The sequence below is a fragment of the Manis javanica genome, chromosome 5 (assembly GCF_040802235.1).
Source record: "Manis javanica isolate MJ-LG chromosome 5, MJ_LKY, whole genome shotgun sequence".
Classification (NCBI taxonomy): Eukaryota; Metazoa; Chordata; class Mammalia; order Pholidota; family Manidae; genus Manis; species Manis javanica.
Window position 1 is genome coordinate 22,411,949 of NC_133160.1, and position 16,313 is coordinate 22,428,261.

Here is a 16,313-nt window from a genome sequence, read left to right on the forward strand (position 1 = left end):
CCTGCCTCTTACTTCCCACCTCTAGTTCAGCTTTTCTGAAGAAACTACTTTCTGGCTTTTGCTAGTATTTACTTTCATATTTCCAAATGAGTCCTCATACTGTTATTCCATGAATTTTGATTTTAGACGTTATCTGTTGCATTCCCATTATGGGAGGTAAAGATTTCACTCTTCTGTACTGATATCTTTACTTCCCTTTTACCTAATTTTCTCAGAGAGGTATGTCACAGTTTTGATTAAATCAGCACTCAATACCTAATTTTATGACACTGTATATATTATTCATCTGCTGGGCAAAATAGTAACTATTATTGCTTTTTCTTTCTTGGGGTTCATAATTGTCTTTTGCTTTGGTTTTTTCTTTGCTTAGTCTTTTTGTACCAATCACTATTTTTTCCCTCAGTTGCTCTGCTAGAACTGTCAAGTACCTAATAATAATTTTTTTTTAATGCTTACATACATCAAATAGTCCATTGGTTTCATTGTTTTTCTGGCGATATCCCTCACACATCCTCCATCCTGCCCCAGTCTGTCTGGGTTGTTGTCTGGGCCTGGTGCAAAGCTGTCATACTGGGACTTCCCTTTATAATTCTCCTCTTCTGTACCCCTTCTTTCCTGGATTCCTTTTCTCCTTAATTGATTTTTTCCTCTGTTGTGCTAAAGTACTTCCTCTAGTAGTTTTCTAAGAAAGGGTATATGAGATACAGATTTTGAGTCATTCCAATTCTGAAAAATGTCTTTGTTCTAGTTTAGCACCAAATTAATAGTTGGGGCAAAATACAGAATTGTAAACTGAAAAAGCTTTTCCTTCAGAATTTTGAAGGCACTGCTTCACTGTCTTCTAGCATACCAGTTGCTATTGAGCAGTTTGATGCCATTATATGTAACTTAATTTTTCCTTCTAAAAGATTTTGAATCTTTTTTTATCCTCAGTGTTTTGAAATTTCATGATGCTATGTCTTGACATGGGTCTTTTTTCATTCATTATGCTGGATACTTGGTAGGCCCTTTCAATATAGAGACCAGTGCCCTTTAGTTCTAGAAAGTATTCCTATTTTTCAAGTCTCTCCTCTCTCTTTTCTCTGTCTTGTTTGGGATGTTTATTGGATATTGGACTTAATGGTTGATTTAATTTGTGTATTTTATTTTCCATTGATTTTTCTCTTTTCAATTTACTTCCTCTTCTTTTTTTTTAATTTTTTGCATTTTGGTATCATTAATGTACAATTATATGAGCAACATGGTTACTAGACTCCCCCCATCATCAAGTCCCCACCACATACCCCATTATAGTCACTGTCCATCATGTGGTTAGATGCTATAGAGTCACTACTTGTCTTCTCTGTGTTGTACAGCCCTCCCCATGTCCCCCCCTACATTATGTGTGCTAATCGTAATGCCCCTTTTCCCCCCTTGTCCCTCCCTTCCCATGCATCCTCCCCAGTCCCTTTCCCTTTGGAAATACTTCCTCTTCTTTTCTGGGATATTTCTTGTTTTTAATTTCCAGCTCTTCTATTGAATTTCTAATTTTTATATTACAGTTTTAAGTTCTTCCTTGTTTCTGTTTGTTTCTTTGAAGTGTCCTATTACTATTTTATCACCACAGTATCCTCTCTTATTTGTTTTTGTTTTTCAGTTTCCATCTGTTCCAAGCATAGTCTCTTCATCTTCCTGGTCCTCCCCTCACCCCCCACCCCTTTTTGTTTGTTTCTTTTGGGCTCTATCTTTCATATGGGGAGATTTTGTCTTACTTATGGTGATCCTTGACTTTTTATTTTTTACGAGAGTGTCACTACTATGTTTATTCAGGATTGTGTGTGGGTAGGATGTGTTGATAGATCATTCTGACTGTAGGGCGATCAGCTAGTGGGCTGACCATTTTTGTTGGAAGTATCCCTAAATGTCATCTATTATAGGTTTCGTATTTAGATTCTAGAAGAATCCAGAGAGGAATCTTCTGATTTCCTGCCTAAGGGTAACAAGAGTTGGAGCTACGAGGGTGGGGATTGCATGTGACCAACTGCTGAAGTTGTAAGAACAGGAACAGGGGAGGTGGCTGACTGCAATATATCGACGCGTAATCACGTTACTTTTCAGTCCACACTTCTCCTCAGCCCATTAATAGACTTGTGCCTCTTTAGTTAGTTTTCTCCAGAACTGTGGTCTCAGGATGGAGTAGAAAGAAGGATGGCATATGTCGTGGTAGTCACCTGGCTGCATATAATTGAGAATGACACCTGGGGTTCTGACTGGTCAGTATACAAACTTTTGGCTTGATTTTCCTCTCTGTACCTTACCCTCCACCTTCCTTCAAGGTTTTGAATTTCTCAAGTTCTGTGGGATATAGTTGGCCTGATTTTTATTTATATTCCTCTCTGAGGGCCATTGAGCTATAATTTCTTCCATATTGCCTAATGATTTATTCCTCTTCCACCTGCTTTCACTTTCCACTATTGTATTAAAGTTTATTTTGCTGTATTATCCTCTCCTGTTCTTTGTGGTTTAAGACTAATTTTATTTCTTTAATGTCAGTTTAGTGAAGTTTTGGAGGGAGAGATGATACACATGTGCTCAATCTACTATTTTTAACTGGAAGTCTATTAACATTTGTGGTATATATTTCCAGATTTTTTCCCCATTTTCTTCTAGATGTTTAAATATTTTATCAGTTACCTACTGCCACAAAAATATTTTTTAATAAATCACTCCAAAACCCAGTGGCTTAAACAATCGATAAGTATTTACTTAGTTCATACATCTGTAACTTAGCGAGGATCAGCTCACCTAAGCTGGACATGTCTAGGCAGCTTGTTGATTTCATCAAGGCTCATTCTGGCATCAGTGGCTGTAGTTGGTTAATCTTGACCTTCTCCACATGTCTGTCATCCTCTTGGAGTAGGGGACTAAGTTAGGCATTTTCTGCTCATAGTGATAACAGAGGCACATCTAAGCTAGCCTAATCATATGTTTTGTTTTTATTTATTTTTGTGTGGACAGATAAAAAAATTTTTATATTGAGGTACCTACAATAAAATGCACAAATCTTAGTGTATAGCTTGATGAATTTTGGCATGTGTATATTGGGCATGTGCTTTTTAGGTTTCTGTTTGCATCACATGTACTAACATCCCGTTGATCAAAACATAACATGGCTAAGCCCAGGAGTGGAGGCTTCCATTCTGTCCACAGTGATAAGGCACTGAAAGTTATATGGCAAAGGGCCTGGACATACAAGGGGTAGAAAATTGGGATCAATAATACAGCCTACCTCATATGTCAATAAACATATAAACTCTGTCATTTTTTAATGGCTATATACTATTTTGTTGTGTAGATGAATGTACAGAAATTCTCTAACCACCTTGTACTATTAAATATGTAGGTAATTTTCCAGTTTTCAGCTATTTACATACTACTACAATTACTTTTCTAATGTACAGTTATTTTTGCACCCATGTGAATTATTTTCTTAACAATAAAGTCCTAGAAATAGAGTTACTTTGTTACTGGATATGTACCTTCTTTAGGATTTCTGAAATTTATTGCTGAATTGCCTTTAAGAGTTATACCAATCTATACTCTCATAAAAAGTGTGTGAGAATCTTTATTTCCCTACATTGTTGCTGAATAATTTGCGCACTCACGAAATAAAAAATCAGAAGTTGTACACAGAACTTTTAACTTACCTTTTCTAGAGTGGCACATAGGAATGCCGTAAATCTTCATGAGACATTGTTTCTCTGAGAGTGGTTGTGGGTGGTAGGTTGTTTACTTTGACTTATTCTCAGACTACTTAAAATGACTAGGTACTGCATAACCTGAATTGTCTTCTAAAGATTGTGGTCATTTTGACCAAAACATCTCTGAAATAGTGAACTCTACTGCCTCAGTCCCTGTTTTCAGAGTGGTAGGTTCGCGTAGACTCATTTATCAACGTGCCTGGGGTCTATTCAAATAAGGACTATGTGCTGGCAGAAGGGACTATGAGCACTGGCTTTTGGAAATGTAATCTTTAAAATCCTACAGCCATACCACCCTGAACACGCCTGGTCTCGTCTGTTAAAATATTTGAAGGAACTATTTTAGTTAGGTCACTGAAACATTATAACTCTTTGAGTATATTAGTAACCCCTGCCAATAGTATATATAATTAACTTTAGCTGAGTTATAAAATCTGCAAGTCATATTTCTACTTTTCACATTTGTACCACATAATTTGTTCTTTTAAAAAATTAATAAAGGAATAAGTCACTCTTTAAAGAAGAAAACAATTGGGAAAATTCACAAAAGAAGGAATATAAATGGCTAAAAAGTATGAAAAAATGTTCAACTCCAGAGTGATTAATAAAGAAAAGCAAATTGAAATAACAAAGAAGTGGCCTTTTCCCCCCCCCTTTCAAATTGGCAAAGATTTTAGAAGATAATTATTGGTATTGCAAGGGTACTAGCAAATAGGCATTAGCCTGCGTGGCAAGTTGATTTATAAATTAGTACAGCCCTCTTGGGAAGCAGTTGGCAGCAGTCTTAAAATGTTTGTATTTTTGATTTATTAATTCTACTTTTGAGAACCTATCCTAAAGTAATGCAGAAATACAGACAAAGCTTTGTGATGTGAAGTCAGGAATTACAAGATTATTCATGACTGGAAAAATTGGAAAGTACTTTAAAATAGAGGAATAGCTGAGTAAAACATGGTTTCCCCATGTAATTAAATAAAATACAGATAGTCGATGCATATGATGCTTAAAAATAAATTATGTGAGAATGCAGCTTTTTTAAAGCAGAATACAAAAATTATGTATTTTAATAAACTATCTCAACCATGTTAAAACAACAAGAAAAATAAATAGAAAGCAGATACTTGTTTCTGTAGAGTTAATTCATAGGGGATTTTTATTTCCTTTTCATCTTTTTCCTCCAAAGTTTCTTTAATGAACACACAATTAAAAATACATTAACTTGATTGATAAGGAGATAAGGACAGTGGAAGTAAACTTGGCAACTCTCCCCAGACTTCCACGGAGAATGCTTTCCACAGAAGGGAGTGGGTCGTTTGTTCTTTCCCCTTGATTCCTACTTCCTCTTCCTTCCTTGGCTTCATTTGTGGCAGCTCAGAGTTGCCTGGGACACACGAAAGCCACAGGCCAGGACAAGGCCCAGGCCACTGTATTGTGGTGTCCTTGTTGGGGTGTTGGCCAGGAGACACTGGGCTGTGGGCAGAGTTAATGTGAGTTTAGTGAAGCAGCTTCACTTCAGAGGCTGGGGCTTTGGTCAAGGGGCACTTAGCCTTTCAGTGAGCTAATTAATAATACTCGATCCCTATGAACTAGGCTTCATTAGGCTTTAAAAAGTAAAACTAACACATGTTAATAGGTACTCCTGCTTGTTTACTGTTGGTGTTTGTCAGCAGTGAGATGTACAGACTATCAGTTCTTAAGGTTTGCCACCTGAGGACCCTTCCAACTCTCCTTATTCCACCAAAAGAGGCCTGTGAGATAGGATTGTTTCCCAAGGAAAAAGAAGGATCAGTACTGTCGCAGGCAGTCTAGAGTAAGAGCTCAGGTTGTTCTGATGTCAGACAAACCTGGTAGCTAATCCGAGTGCCACCATTTCCTGGCTGTATCACTTTGAGCAAGTACCTGTTCTGGGCCTCAATCCTTATCTACAATGTGGGAATTGAGCCCCTGCTGCATAGAGTGAATGTAAAGGATGAATGAGCTGGAGCATATAAAGCACGTAGTATGGTGCTAAATGCTTAGGAAATGGTGGTGCTCCGTGCTTACTCTTAAAAATATCCCCCATTTTGAAAGACCCCTCAGGACTTATGATATCTCCCTGAGCCTTCTGGGGGAAACTGGGAGAAAGTTGAAATGAGATGCTCTCTTCCTGGAGCCTAGCCCTGGAAGAATGGTGGCAGAGTGATGACCCTGAGGCCTGATGAGCCCTTCACTTCCATATGGGGTCCCCCTCGGGAGAAGCCCTGTCCGTGAAGGGAGTCATAGAGGAGCCAAGAACCCTAGGGTGAAGGAACCTGGGGTTTTGTCAGATCAGCTCAACTTCAAAACCTGCTATTTCTAGATACCTGTTCTGTAGCCTCGGGTAAATCACACAGCCTCAAGAACTTCATTTTGCTCACAGAGATAATACCTGCTTCATGGATTAGTGGAGGGATAATTGAAAATAAAATGCTTAGCATGCCTCCTTAGCAGAGCCCACTTAACAAATAGTGGCTCTACTTACTGTGATTTTTATGGTACAGCCGTAGATTGGGATCAAGAAAGTAGCATAGTGATGCAGTTAAAGAGTGTGGGGTCTGGAATGAGACTGTCTAGGTTCAAATCCTATTACTATTATTCACTACTTTTGTGACCTTGGACAAGTAACCTCTCTGCCCTTCCAGTCCCTTATCTGTAAAATGGGGGTAGTGATAGTACCCACTTCATGGAGTTATTAGCAGGACTTAATACCAGTAAAGTGCTTCCAGTGTGACTGGAACAGAGGGCGTGCTCAGTAAATTACCATCATCAGGGACACGAATGGACTACTCTGAGAGAGCCTGCCCTGTTAAAAGAGTACCTGGCAAGGAGTGTAGTTCATTGGGCCAGGCCCTAGCATCACCTCCTTCCCCCCAGCAGTTCTGCTTGTGGCACAGACTCTAGTGCAACTTCCTCTTCTGAGTGGCCTGTGGGACCTCAGCCCTTTTGACCACATTCCAGTTTGTCCGACTGCCTCTGCTGGTATAAGTCACTTGTCTGTGACCCAGTCTCTGCTCCTGCACTTGAAGTCCATATGTTGAACAGCCCCTAGAGCCCCACCTTGTCTACATTCTTGTTCTATTCTCTAGCTAAGCCACCCACTCAGGCCCAGATCACTTCAAGATGCAGCCCCTAGAGGGAGAGTGCTACCCCAGGTCTTGCCGAAGCTTGTTTTGGCCCCCACCCTGTCACAGAGAGTTGGAAAGCATATTCAAAGCTAGACTGGGTAGATAATGTAGCTCCCTGATACTATAGCCAGTGCTCATATACATTTGACTGATTTACTTTTAATATTCCTGTGATAAGGCCAAAGACTAGGGCTTGTACTGAAAACCATTGTCTGAGTATCTGAGCTGAACTAGCAGGAAAACAGTAGATTATATCTTTTGGTAAAATCCAGTCTTCTTGGCCTGGTTCCCCTGGTTAGATGAGCAGGATGCCCTACCTCATGCCTAGATGTGGTGGCCATTTCCAGTATTATCTGAGGGGTCATGTCTAGGCCTGCAGTTAGATGTTTTTGGATGATTGTGCAAGCCAAGCCCTCCCTGATCTGGCCCCATCTACCTGCTTGCTGACACTCTATTGATTGTAACTTTATATTGAAGTATAACATATATACAAAGAAGGGCACAAATCATTAATGTACAGTTCAGTGAATTTTCACAAAATGGTAGGTAACCACACTCAGATTAAGGAACAGAAAGTTACCAACATCCACAGGAGTGCCTTTTGTGCGCTCTTCCAGCCATTCCTCCCAACTCTCACCCTGTTTTTGTCATGTTAGCTACTTACAGTCCCCGTCCTCCACCCCCAGCCCACCATCCAGTTTCACCCTCTTGCCTGTGCACAGGCTGTTCTCTTGTCCTGGTGGGCGGGATTGCTTACTCATTGTTCAAAACTCAGGGGTCAGCCTCCCTGTGGGGCGAGGTATACTTCCTTCATTAGTTACTCCTGTTTTCATCATTGTTTACTGGGAGCTCCCTGAGGACAAAGACTGTCTCAGTCACCAGTCTCCCTGGCACCCAGCACAGGCTTGGCACAGATCAGGCCTTTCAAAAATGTTTGCTTTTTGCATGGTTGGTCTAAAATATTTGAAACCACCATTAACTTTTATTTTTCATCACCCTTCCCCAAGCATGTATCTTCCTTCTGCCTTCCTAACCCATTCTTCTTGCCCCTTCTTGCTATATCAGTCTTGTCTGAGTCTCTGTGTGCCTCTGTTCTCCCCTTCACTTCTGCTCAGATTGTGCATGTGCCCATCCACACCTTCCCCAGCATCCCACACACCAGCTCCCAACTGTTGCAGCATGACATCTCTCTCCCCCTGGCACCGCAGGCTTCAGCCATCTGATACTCTATTTCACAGAGAGCACTCTGTGCCCAGCCCCCTGCCACAAGTCCTCAACTGCTATTCCAGTTGGTTTCAAGTAGACTTACTGTGGTGATCATTTAGCAATATACACAAATATCAAATCATAAAGTTGTATAACTGAAACGAATATAATGTATGTCAAATTATGTATCAGTAAAGAACACTAGTTTCCTTTAATATGTGTGGATTTTTAAGGAGGATTTCATATGTATCACTGAGTGATATTCATTCATTCATCATATGTGCCAGGCACTGTGCTAGGTCTTAGAGATTGAAAGTTAAGAGAGGTTTATTGCCCTTGAGAAACTCACAGGCAAATGGGTAAGAGAGAAAGAGTAGCAATATTGAATGAATTAAGAGATCAGGCACTGGAATCGGCTGAGTGGTTCCATTACTTATGGTAATTCCGTAACTTAACCTTTCTGTTTCTGTGCATTGGTTTTTTTCATCTGTAAAATGGGTAGAATAAAAATGGATAGAAAAATAGGGCTTTTACAAGGTTGCTATGCTGTTTATTAAGTGTTCTTTTTTTTTTTTTCTTTTTTTTGAGTCAGGCACTGTTTTGGATAGAGGAGAGGGCCTGGCACCTAGTAAGTGATCAATTAATGTAAGCTATAATCACTATTATTATTAACTCGGCTTAAGTCTCTAGAAGAAGTGACATCTCAACTGGCCAGTGAAGAATAAGTCTAGTAAAAGGAGGGCAAGGAAAGACAGATTGGGCAGAAGGACTAGCCTGAGAACACACACAGAAGATTGAAAGTACATGATGGTTTCCAAAATTGGGGGATGGTCCAGTGTAGCAGGAGGACAAGGGTATATGTTGGAAAGTGGTGAGAGGTGAAGCTGGAGAAATAAGACCCAGATAGTGAAGGGCCTTGTTTGCTGTTGGAGTTTGGAGTTAATACAATAGATGAAATAGAATCATTAGAAGTCTTTAAAGAGGGGCTTGTCACATTCTCAACTGTGGTTTAGAAGGATCCTCCTGGTACTTCTGTGGAGAATGGACTAGTTCGTAGGGGGTTGGGGAGACCAGGGAGGAGGAGATGGAAGAAGCTGCTGAAAACTCCAGGTGAGAGATGATGAGAGCAAGCGCTACGGTGACTGATGGTCCAGAATGAATCAACAGGGCATGGTAACTGGTGGAAGGAGTGTGGGAGCTGGAGGGTGAGGAATAGGGGAGATGTTGATGCCACATAGTGGTAGAAAGAATAGTAGAAGGAGCAGATTTTTCCTTCCTAATGATTTCATCTAAGGAAGGAAGACTACAGATCTTGGGAGCAAGTATTTTGAAACTCACAAGTCCATCCTATAATGCTGTGAGCCATTTCTTCTCTCTTGTGCTGTTGCTCCAGACAAGTAATTACTGATGGCAGGCAATTAGGACAGGATGCAGCTGTGTTTATTTCATCCCCTGGTGTCTTCCAGGGGAGAGAGGTGAAAGTCCTGTATTTGTTTTCAACACATTTGTAAGAATGGATGTATTTGGAACATTAACCTCCCTCTTCTGGTAACTGACAAATGGGGCTCTTCTCTCTGCCACCCACAGTCTCTGTAGAAAATCATGCTAAATTTAAAAATTCTTCCAGTTTTTTTCTTCTCTTTTTCTCTGGAGCTGGTTTGGAAGAAGATAAAACTCCTTGGACTGAGTATAGTAACTAGTTCCTGTTTGTGTAATACCACTGAGAGGATGTCTGTCATTTTCAGTGAACAGGTGACCCTGCACTAACAGGAGTGACCATGAATACTGTTATTTTATGAAACATGATTATAAGATCCCAGCCTTGGACTACCAATTGTACTCTACTGATTTCTGGGCCACTTTGAAACCTCTGTTGTAAACTAAGTTTCTCTAGCCATGGTTCAGGGTACTCTGTTGTCTTAAATCATCTGAAAGGGAATAACTTTGGTTTTTAAAAAAAGAAATTAGTTTTTTCTTATGATAAAAACAAAGCATATTCATTATAGAAAGTTTAGAAAGTAGAGAGAAGCAAAAATGAAAAATTATCCATAATCTGATGATCCAGAGAAAACCACCAGAGACCTTTGTAGTCTAGCTTTTTAATCTTTTTTTAATGTGTTTATGCATTTTTTTTAAAAAGGGATCATAATATATATCTCTTTTATAATCTTCAATAGGATGTTATAAATATCTTTCCATATCACTTCAAAGTCTTTATAAGATCATATTTAATAATTCCATAGTTGCCCATTTTATGTAGGTAGGGAATGAGGACATTATTAATACATATTAACATACTTTAACTTGAAAAAATAATAAACAATGGCCTGAAGATAGTACATAAGGAAGGGTTGTTATTTAAATAATGGTGGGGTATTACAATATCCAAAGGTACAGGTTTCACAGCTCTGAATAGCAAAAGCAATAATTGCAGGCTTAATCAGTTGGTATGCTAAATAGGGCATGGATGTTAATAGACTTGATCTCTTTATTCATTTTTGATCTGAAGTTTTGTAAAATCTTTCTGGGCATGAAAATTTTACAAGAAATATACCTGTGGTGTCTCAGATTGCTTAAAGTAAATGGTTTGGCTTCCTTGACTTCCTTCCCTCAGAAATCAAGCCAAGAAGCTCTCACTCTGTGTGAGTTTGCATGGTACCTTATGTACCAGGAGACATTTGACAGGTAATTATTGGAGCAGTTATGGAAGTTTCTTGTTTTGGGAACTCACTGAGTCTAATCCTGATTAATGAGGCTGGATTATTCCATACATTTATTTCTTTTTATAGGTAGTGCCTTCCTCAGCGCTATTTTTCTTGCGTTAGCAACATACCAGTCTCTGTACCCACTCACCTTGTTTGTCCCAGGACTCCTCTATCTTCTCCAGGTAAGCACTGGCTGACATTTACATGGCCTTGTCCCTACTTGAGGGAAGGAAGGGTGTGGCTCAAGAAAGGCAATGGAACTGGGTCCTCTAACTCACACTTGCTTGCTTCTACTTAAAAATACAAACAGAAAAACTTGACTAACTTAACAAAGTGAGCCGAATAATCATTAAGTTATAATTGTGCATATCATTACATATGTAGAGTGCATTTCACTTTACGTATTTGTAATTGGGATCTACCAACATCTTGCATTCTCTTTTTCTTACCTACTATTCATAGACTCCTCTCTGAGATCATTTCTTTAACTTTTCTATATAACAACACTCACCTTGTAAAGTTCTTATAGGGATTAAATGTAGTGGGTGTGACCTGATGCAGTGCTTGGACTAGAGCAGGTAATCAGTAAATATTAATTGAAGAATACAAATTGCTGACATTTACTGAGAACTAACTATATTCCAGACACTATTCTAAGTGCTCTACAGGCATCATCTCATTTCAACCTCAGAAGAACTTTGTTGGGGAGGTCATATTATTAATCATGTATTAGTCTAGTATTAGCCATATTAGACATATCATATTGCAAGTGGAATGTTGAGAAGAGTAGTCACTTGCTTTGTCACATGGCCAGCAAGTGATATTGCTGAGATATGAACTTGGGCAGTCTGACACAAGGGCCTGCTCTCTAACCATCTCTTTTTTCTACTCAAATAAGAATATATACATCTTCTTAAGAACAAGTAACTGCTTGCAGGTCCTACATGGTCCAAATCCATTCTTAGAAGAGAAACATTTCTTAAAAGCATATAGGGGTCAGTACCAAGACTCAAGCCAAGAAATGTCTGATTTCAGAGTCCTTGTTCCTTAAGCATTGTTGCTAAAACTAAGTGTTTACTTCCATTTATTGAAATAGGCCATATACTTGTCATTTTTAAAAATTAAGGTATCACTGATATACAATCTTATGAAGGTTTCACTTGAGCAAAATTGTGGTTTCAGCATTCACCCATATTATCAAGTCCCCCCCACCCCATTGCAATCACTGTCCATCAGCATAGTAAGATGCTGTAGAGTTATTACTTGTCTTCTCTGTCATATGCTTGTCATTTTAAGTGACTTAATAATATATCTTTGTATTGATGTACACAGTGATACTGGTTGGCTTGGTCTTTCTTGGGCTTTTTCCTGTTTGGGGAATTTAAGATGTGCCCTAGTTGTCACTAATGTAAATATTACAGAAGTTTGTTTTTCTTTAAGTTATTTCCTTCAGGTGTGTCCCTCTAGCTGAATCATTGGTCCCAAAGGTGTGAGAAGTTTTATTGTTGTTACTGTGCAATACAGAAAGACTGAACCAATTTGTAGTGCCACTATCAGTGTCTAAACTGAAACGAACTATTTCCTCCCAGCTGTCAGCCCTAGTTTGATTTGAATGTTAGCTTAATGAATGTATCATCATTCTGTGAAGTTATTTTACTTTGGTTTGCTTTCTAGATTCTTGTTGCATCTGATCATTTTTCTACATAACAATATGCTGCTTCTACTTACTTTCTTACTTCATATTTACAGTTTATTCTTTGGAAAGTTTGAGTACTAAGAACAGTACACAAAACAGATTTTTTGTACAACTATTTATCAGTTGGCTTTTTTATACTATAAAAAAATACGTATTTGTACACATGAAATGACTGAAATTTTTTTAATGGTTTGCCGAGCTATTTTCTAAAGACTCTTTTATGTAAAATAGCTTTTGTATAAAACTCAAGGAAATTTCCTTCTGGCAATAATGGACAGTACAACTGAGTCATGAAATCAAGCAGCTCAGCCAGTCACTTATTCAGCCCCTCCCTCCCAGTATTTACGGAGCACCTTCAGTATGCTGGACAGTTTGCTAGACTCTGCAGATACACAACCGTGGAAGATTGCTGAGCAGGGCAGTGCTGCAGGAAGGCTGCTCCTGCAGCAGCCTGTGTCATGGATTGAAGTGTCATGTCACAGAGGAGCTGAGGTTAGGAAAGGTTAGACCTTTGTATTAGATCAGGGGCCAAAACCAGTGTCAGGGGAAATGGAGAGATGAGGGACTGGATGGAGAATTCTAGGAGGTAAAATTGACTGTGGGAACAGGGGGAACAGGACTGGGAAGAGTTTGAGATGAATTTAAGGGTCCCATTTATGTAGAAATGAAAATCTCAGCCCATACTATATTTACATGTTTTTATGTAAGTATATGAAATGGCCTTGAAAGGCATTAGGGCCTTGTGAGTCATGATAGGGTATTTGGAAAATCAATCCAGTCACATCCAGGAAATAAACCCACTTGTTTAAATATGAGGGAGGGAACAGAAGAGGAAATTATCCTTTAGTGCTGAGTTCCTCAGAGATCATCAAGTGAACCCATTTGACCTGAGTTTTACAGAGATTCATGGGTTCCTAGAAGAAAAACTAGAACTAAAGCAGCTCAGTGTAAAGCAGTGCCGTGATAGTGTGGAGAGTTTCCTGTGGATCGTGGTGTTTAGGCGACGAGCAGAATGGAACCTTGTTGAGGAGTCTTAACAAACCTGTAAGCATCAGCATGGGTAGCTGGATCTGATAATCTTAAGAATCCTTTCAACCCCCAAATCACAATTGATTTGATAGCCTCAAGGAAGTGATAAATCTGCTCTTGACATTTTCTTTTCTCAGGTTTTTTCTGTGCCCTCCACCCACATACTTCCCTCTAGGAAAGGTTGTGTAATATAGTACATAAGAGCACAGGCTTGCCTGGGACATCTTAACACAGAAAGCAAAGCAATCTCAAAGATTAATGACGCTACATCAAAAGAACAGTGGAATCAGCCAAAGGAGTTCCTACTGGCTAAATTTAGGATATTCTGATCAGCAAAAGATTAATGACTGCAAGTAATTATAAAACTGAGTAAATAAAAATCCTTATGTCCATAGTGATGCTTGTTAAAGGGGCAAGGAGAAAAAAATATATATGCCATCATTAGATGTGGCTATTTTACCAGTTTATTACTCTGAAAATCAATAATCAAAAGGAAAGAACTAAGTAGTTACGCTGTCTTTTAAAAAGGAGCTATAGTTTTTCCCTAGTTGAGGAAGGAAAGCTCTTTACAGAAAAACTCCAGCTTATAACTGTAGAAGGAATTACAGAATGATAAATCACCAGTGAAATTATTCAGTCCAGCAAAGATCATCAATGGATGCTGAAATCTTAGGTGAAAGGTGTTTGGCAATAGGATATTTGCATTTGCATGGTATCAGACTATTACCTCCCCCCTGTCCCCAGTCTACCCAATTATTTGCTAGTAGCCAAGGGGGAAAATGAACCTTGTATCTTTACAAAGAAGTGCTCTGACGGTTACCACTGTACCCAAGCAGTCCAACTCAGCATCACTGACAGTGGGACAACCTGACCTGATGTGTTTCTGGATATGATGCAGCACAGAGCAACAGCCTCAACTCCAAAGTGTCTTTGCCCAAAATTTTAGGCTTAATTAAAGCCTTTGATCTGACTTCTGGTGTTTAGGAAGTACATGAGCAGAAGAACAAGTTAAAGGATAACATGAGGAAACAATAAAACAACCAGAATGTAGGACAATCTATAAGGCACCTGGTCGGGTTCACTTCAAAAAGTCAATGTCATGGAAAAAGAAAAAGTGGAGGGACTGGTCTAGATTAAAGAAAGAGTAACCTGATTAAATAGGTGAGTCTTGATTAGATTCTGGTTTGTAAAAAAACATTTATAAAGGATGTTTTGGGGACATTTAGAGTATTTTGAAGATAGATTAGATATTAGATAGTGATAGGGAATTACTGATTTCTTGGGTGTGATAATAGTGTTGTGGTATGTCCTTATCGTTAGGAACTGCAAGCAGAAGTGTTTTGGGGAGAAGTATCTCGGTGTGTAGAAATTTCATACATGCAGAAAAATTATACACACAGATTTAAAAATGGCAGGGTGTTAATATTTAAGTGGTAGATGTATGTTTGATTATTATTGTATTATTCTTTCCACTTTTCTGCATGTGTGAATATTTTATAGTAAAAAAGGAGGGAAATAGAATATAGGAACTGAAGTTGTCTTGGCTTAGATTCTTACTAGCTCTGTGACTCTGGGAGGTAACTCCTTAACTTCTTTATGCCTCTGTTTCCTTATCTATAAAATGGGGGTAATATAATAGTAGCTACTGCAAAGGGTTAATACATGTCAAGTATTTAGAACAGAGTATGGTGAGAGTTTAATACATATTGGTATGGTTATTACTGTTCAAGTATTCATAGAAAAGGCCTGATCATCAGTCTTGGGGTGGTGATGGGAAAAGAAAATTCATATTCTAGAATCAGAGGAACTGTAAAAGTTAGTTTATGTTTTCTCCTTTGACAGAACAAACCTGCCTCTATTTTGCTGGTGGACTTTCTAGAGGGTACAAAGGCAGATGGTGGACATGCTAATATCTGATCAGTGTCAGGGGCAAAGCTGCTTTTCTCTTCCTTACTTGAGACACAGGAAAGCTTCAGGATTGAAGGAGGGGGATGCTGCATCTGGCTCCCTGGTGAGTCACTTCTGAGAATGGTAGTTAAAGCCCATCTGTTCCCCTCCCTGAACTTTACTTTTCCTCTGACCTTGGCTTAGGACTTAGTTTCCAAATTAGGGACAAACTTAAAATGTTATGATCTGATAGCATGCAGGAAAAATAGAGGGCCCTAAAGCACAGAGGACCAAGAGGTCACAGTGAAGGAAGGATATGCTGAGTGCACAGTACCTGAGGCTGAAGCTGTGAAACTGACAGAGGTTCAGTCAGAGAGGTACAGTCAGGGAAGGCTCTAGTTCCTTCTTCCTTTTTCTTGGGATTCCTAAAGCCTTAGACCCCCTTAGATGGTTTGAGGTACTAATTTTCTTTGAAAAAATAGTAACAGAAACCAGAAAATACCTTGAGTACTCTAAGGGGTTTTGCTTTAACCCAATCTGACCTGTCTTTGAATTGAAAAGGTTAATCCTGTGGTATTTATACTTTCTGGAGCTTTGGAGCAGGTCACATGATACTGACTTGCACCAGAGGAGCCAAACCTCAACCAAGTTTTTCTTGATAACTGGTCCCTTCCTCAGGCTTTCTTTGGGGCCTTATTTAGACTGTCACATCTTAACTCTTTTCTTTCCTCAGCAACATTCTGCTGTCTCTGCTTCCAGGAGGGGGCAATGCTATTAGCTTCCTTGCTTGTCAGAACAGGTAAAAAATGAGGGTAAGAGCTTGATCTTGCATGTGCCATAAATGTTTTACCAGTCTTGTTGCCTCTAATTACCTGTCATTTAGAATACATCTCTTGGGTTTCATCAT

The 16,313-nt window shown here is 39.1% G+C and overlaps 1 protein-coding gene across 3 annotated transcripts in view; it reads left to right on the plus strand.

Annotated features, from left to right (window-relative positions):
• The window catches only part of PIGU (phosphatidylinositol glycan anchor biosynthesis class U), a 124,171-nt gene that overhangs the window by 54,966 nt on the left and 52,892 nt on the right, over window positions 1–16,313 (plus strand). For all 3 annotated transcript variants that reach the window (XM_073236696.1, XM_073236695.1, XM_073236697.1), the window contains one exon: window positions 10,879–10,976. In XM_073236696.1, the coding sequence (XP_073092797.1) occupies window positions 10,879–10,976 (98 nt within the window). The remainder of the gene's footprint in view (window positions 1–10,878; window positions 10,977–16,313) is intronic.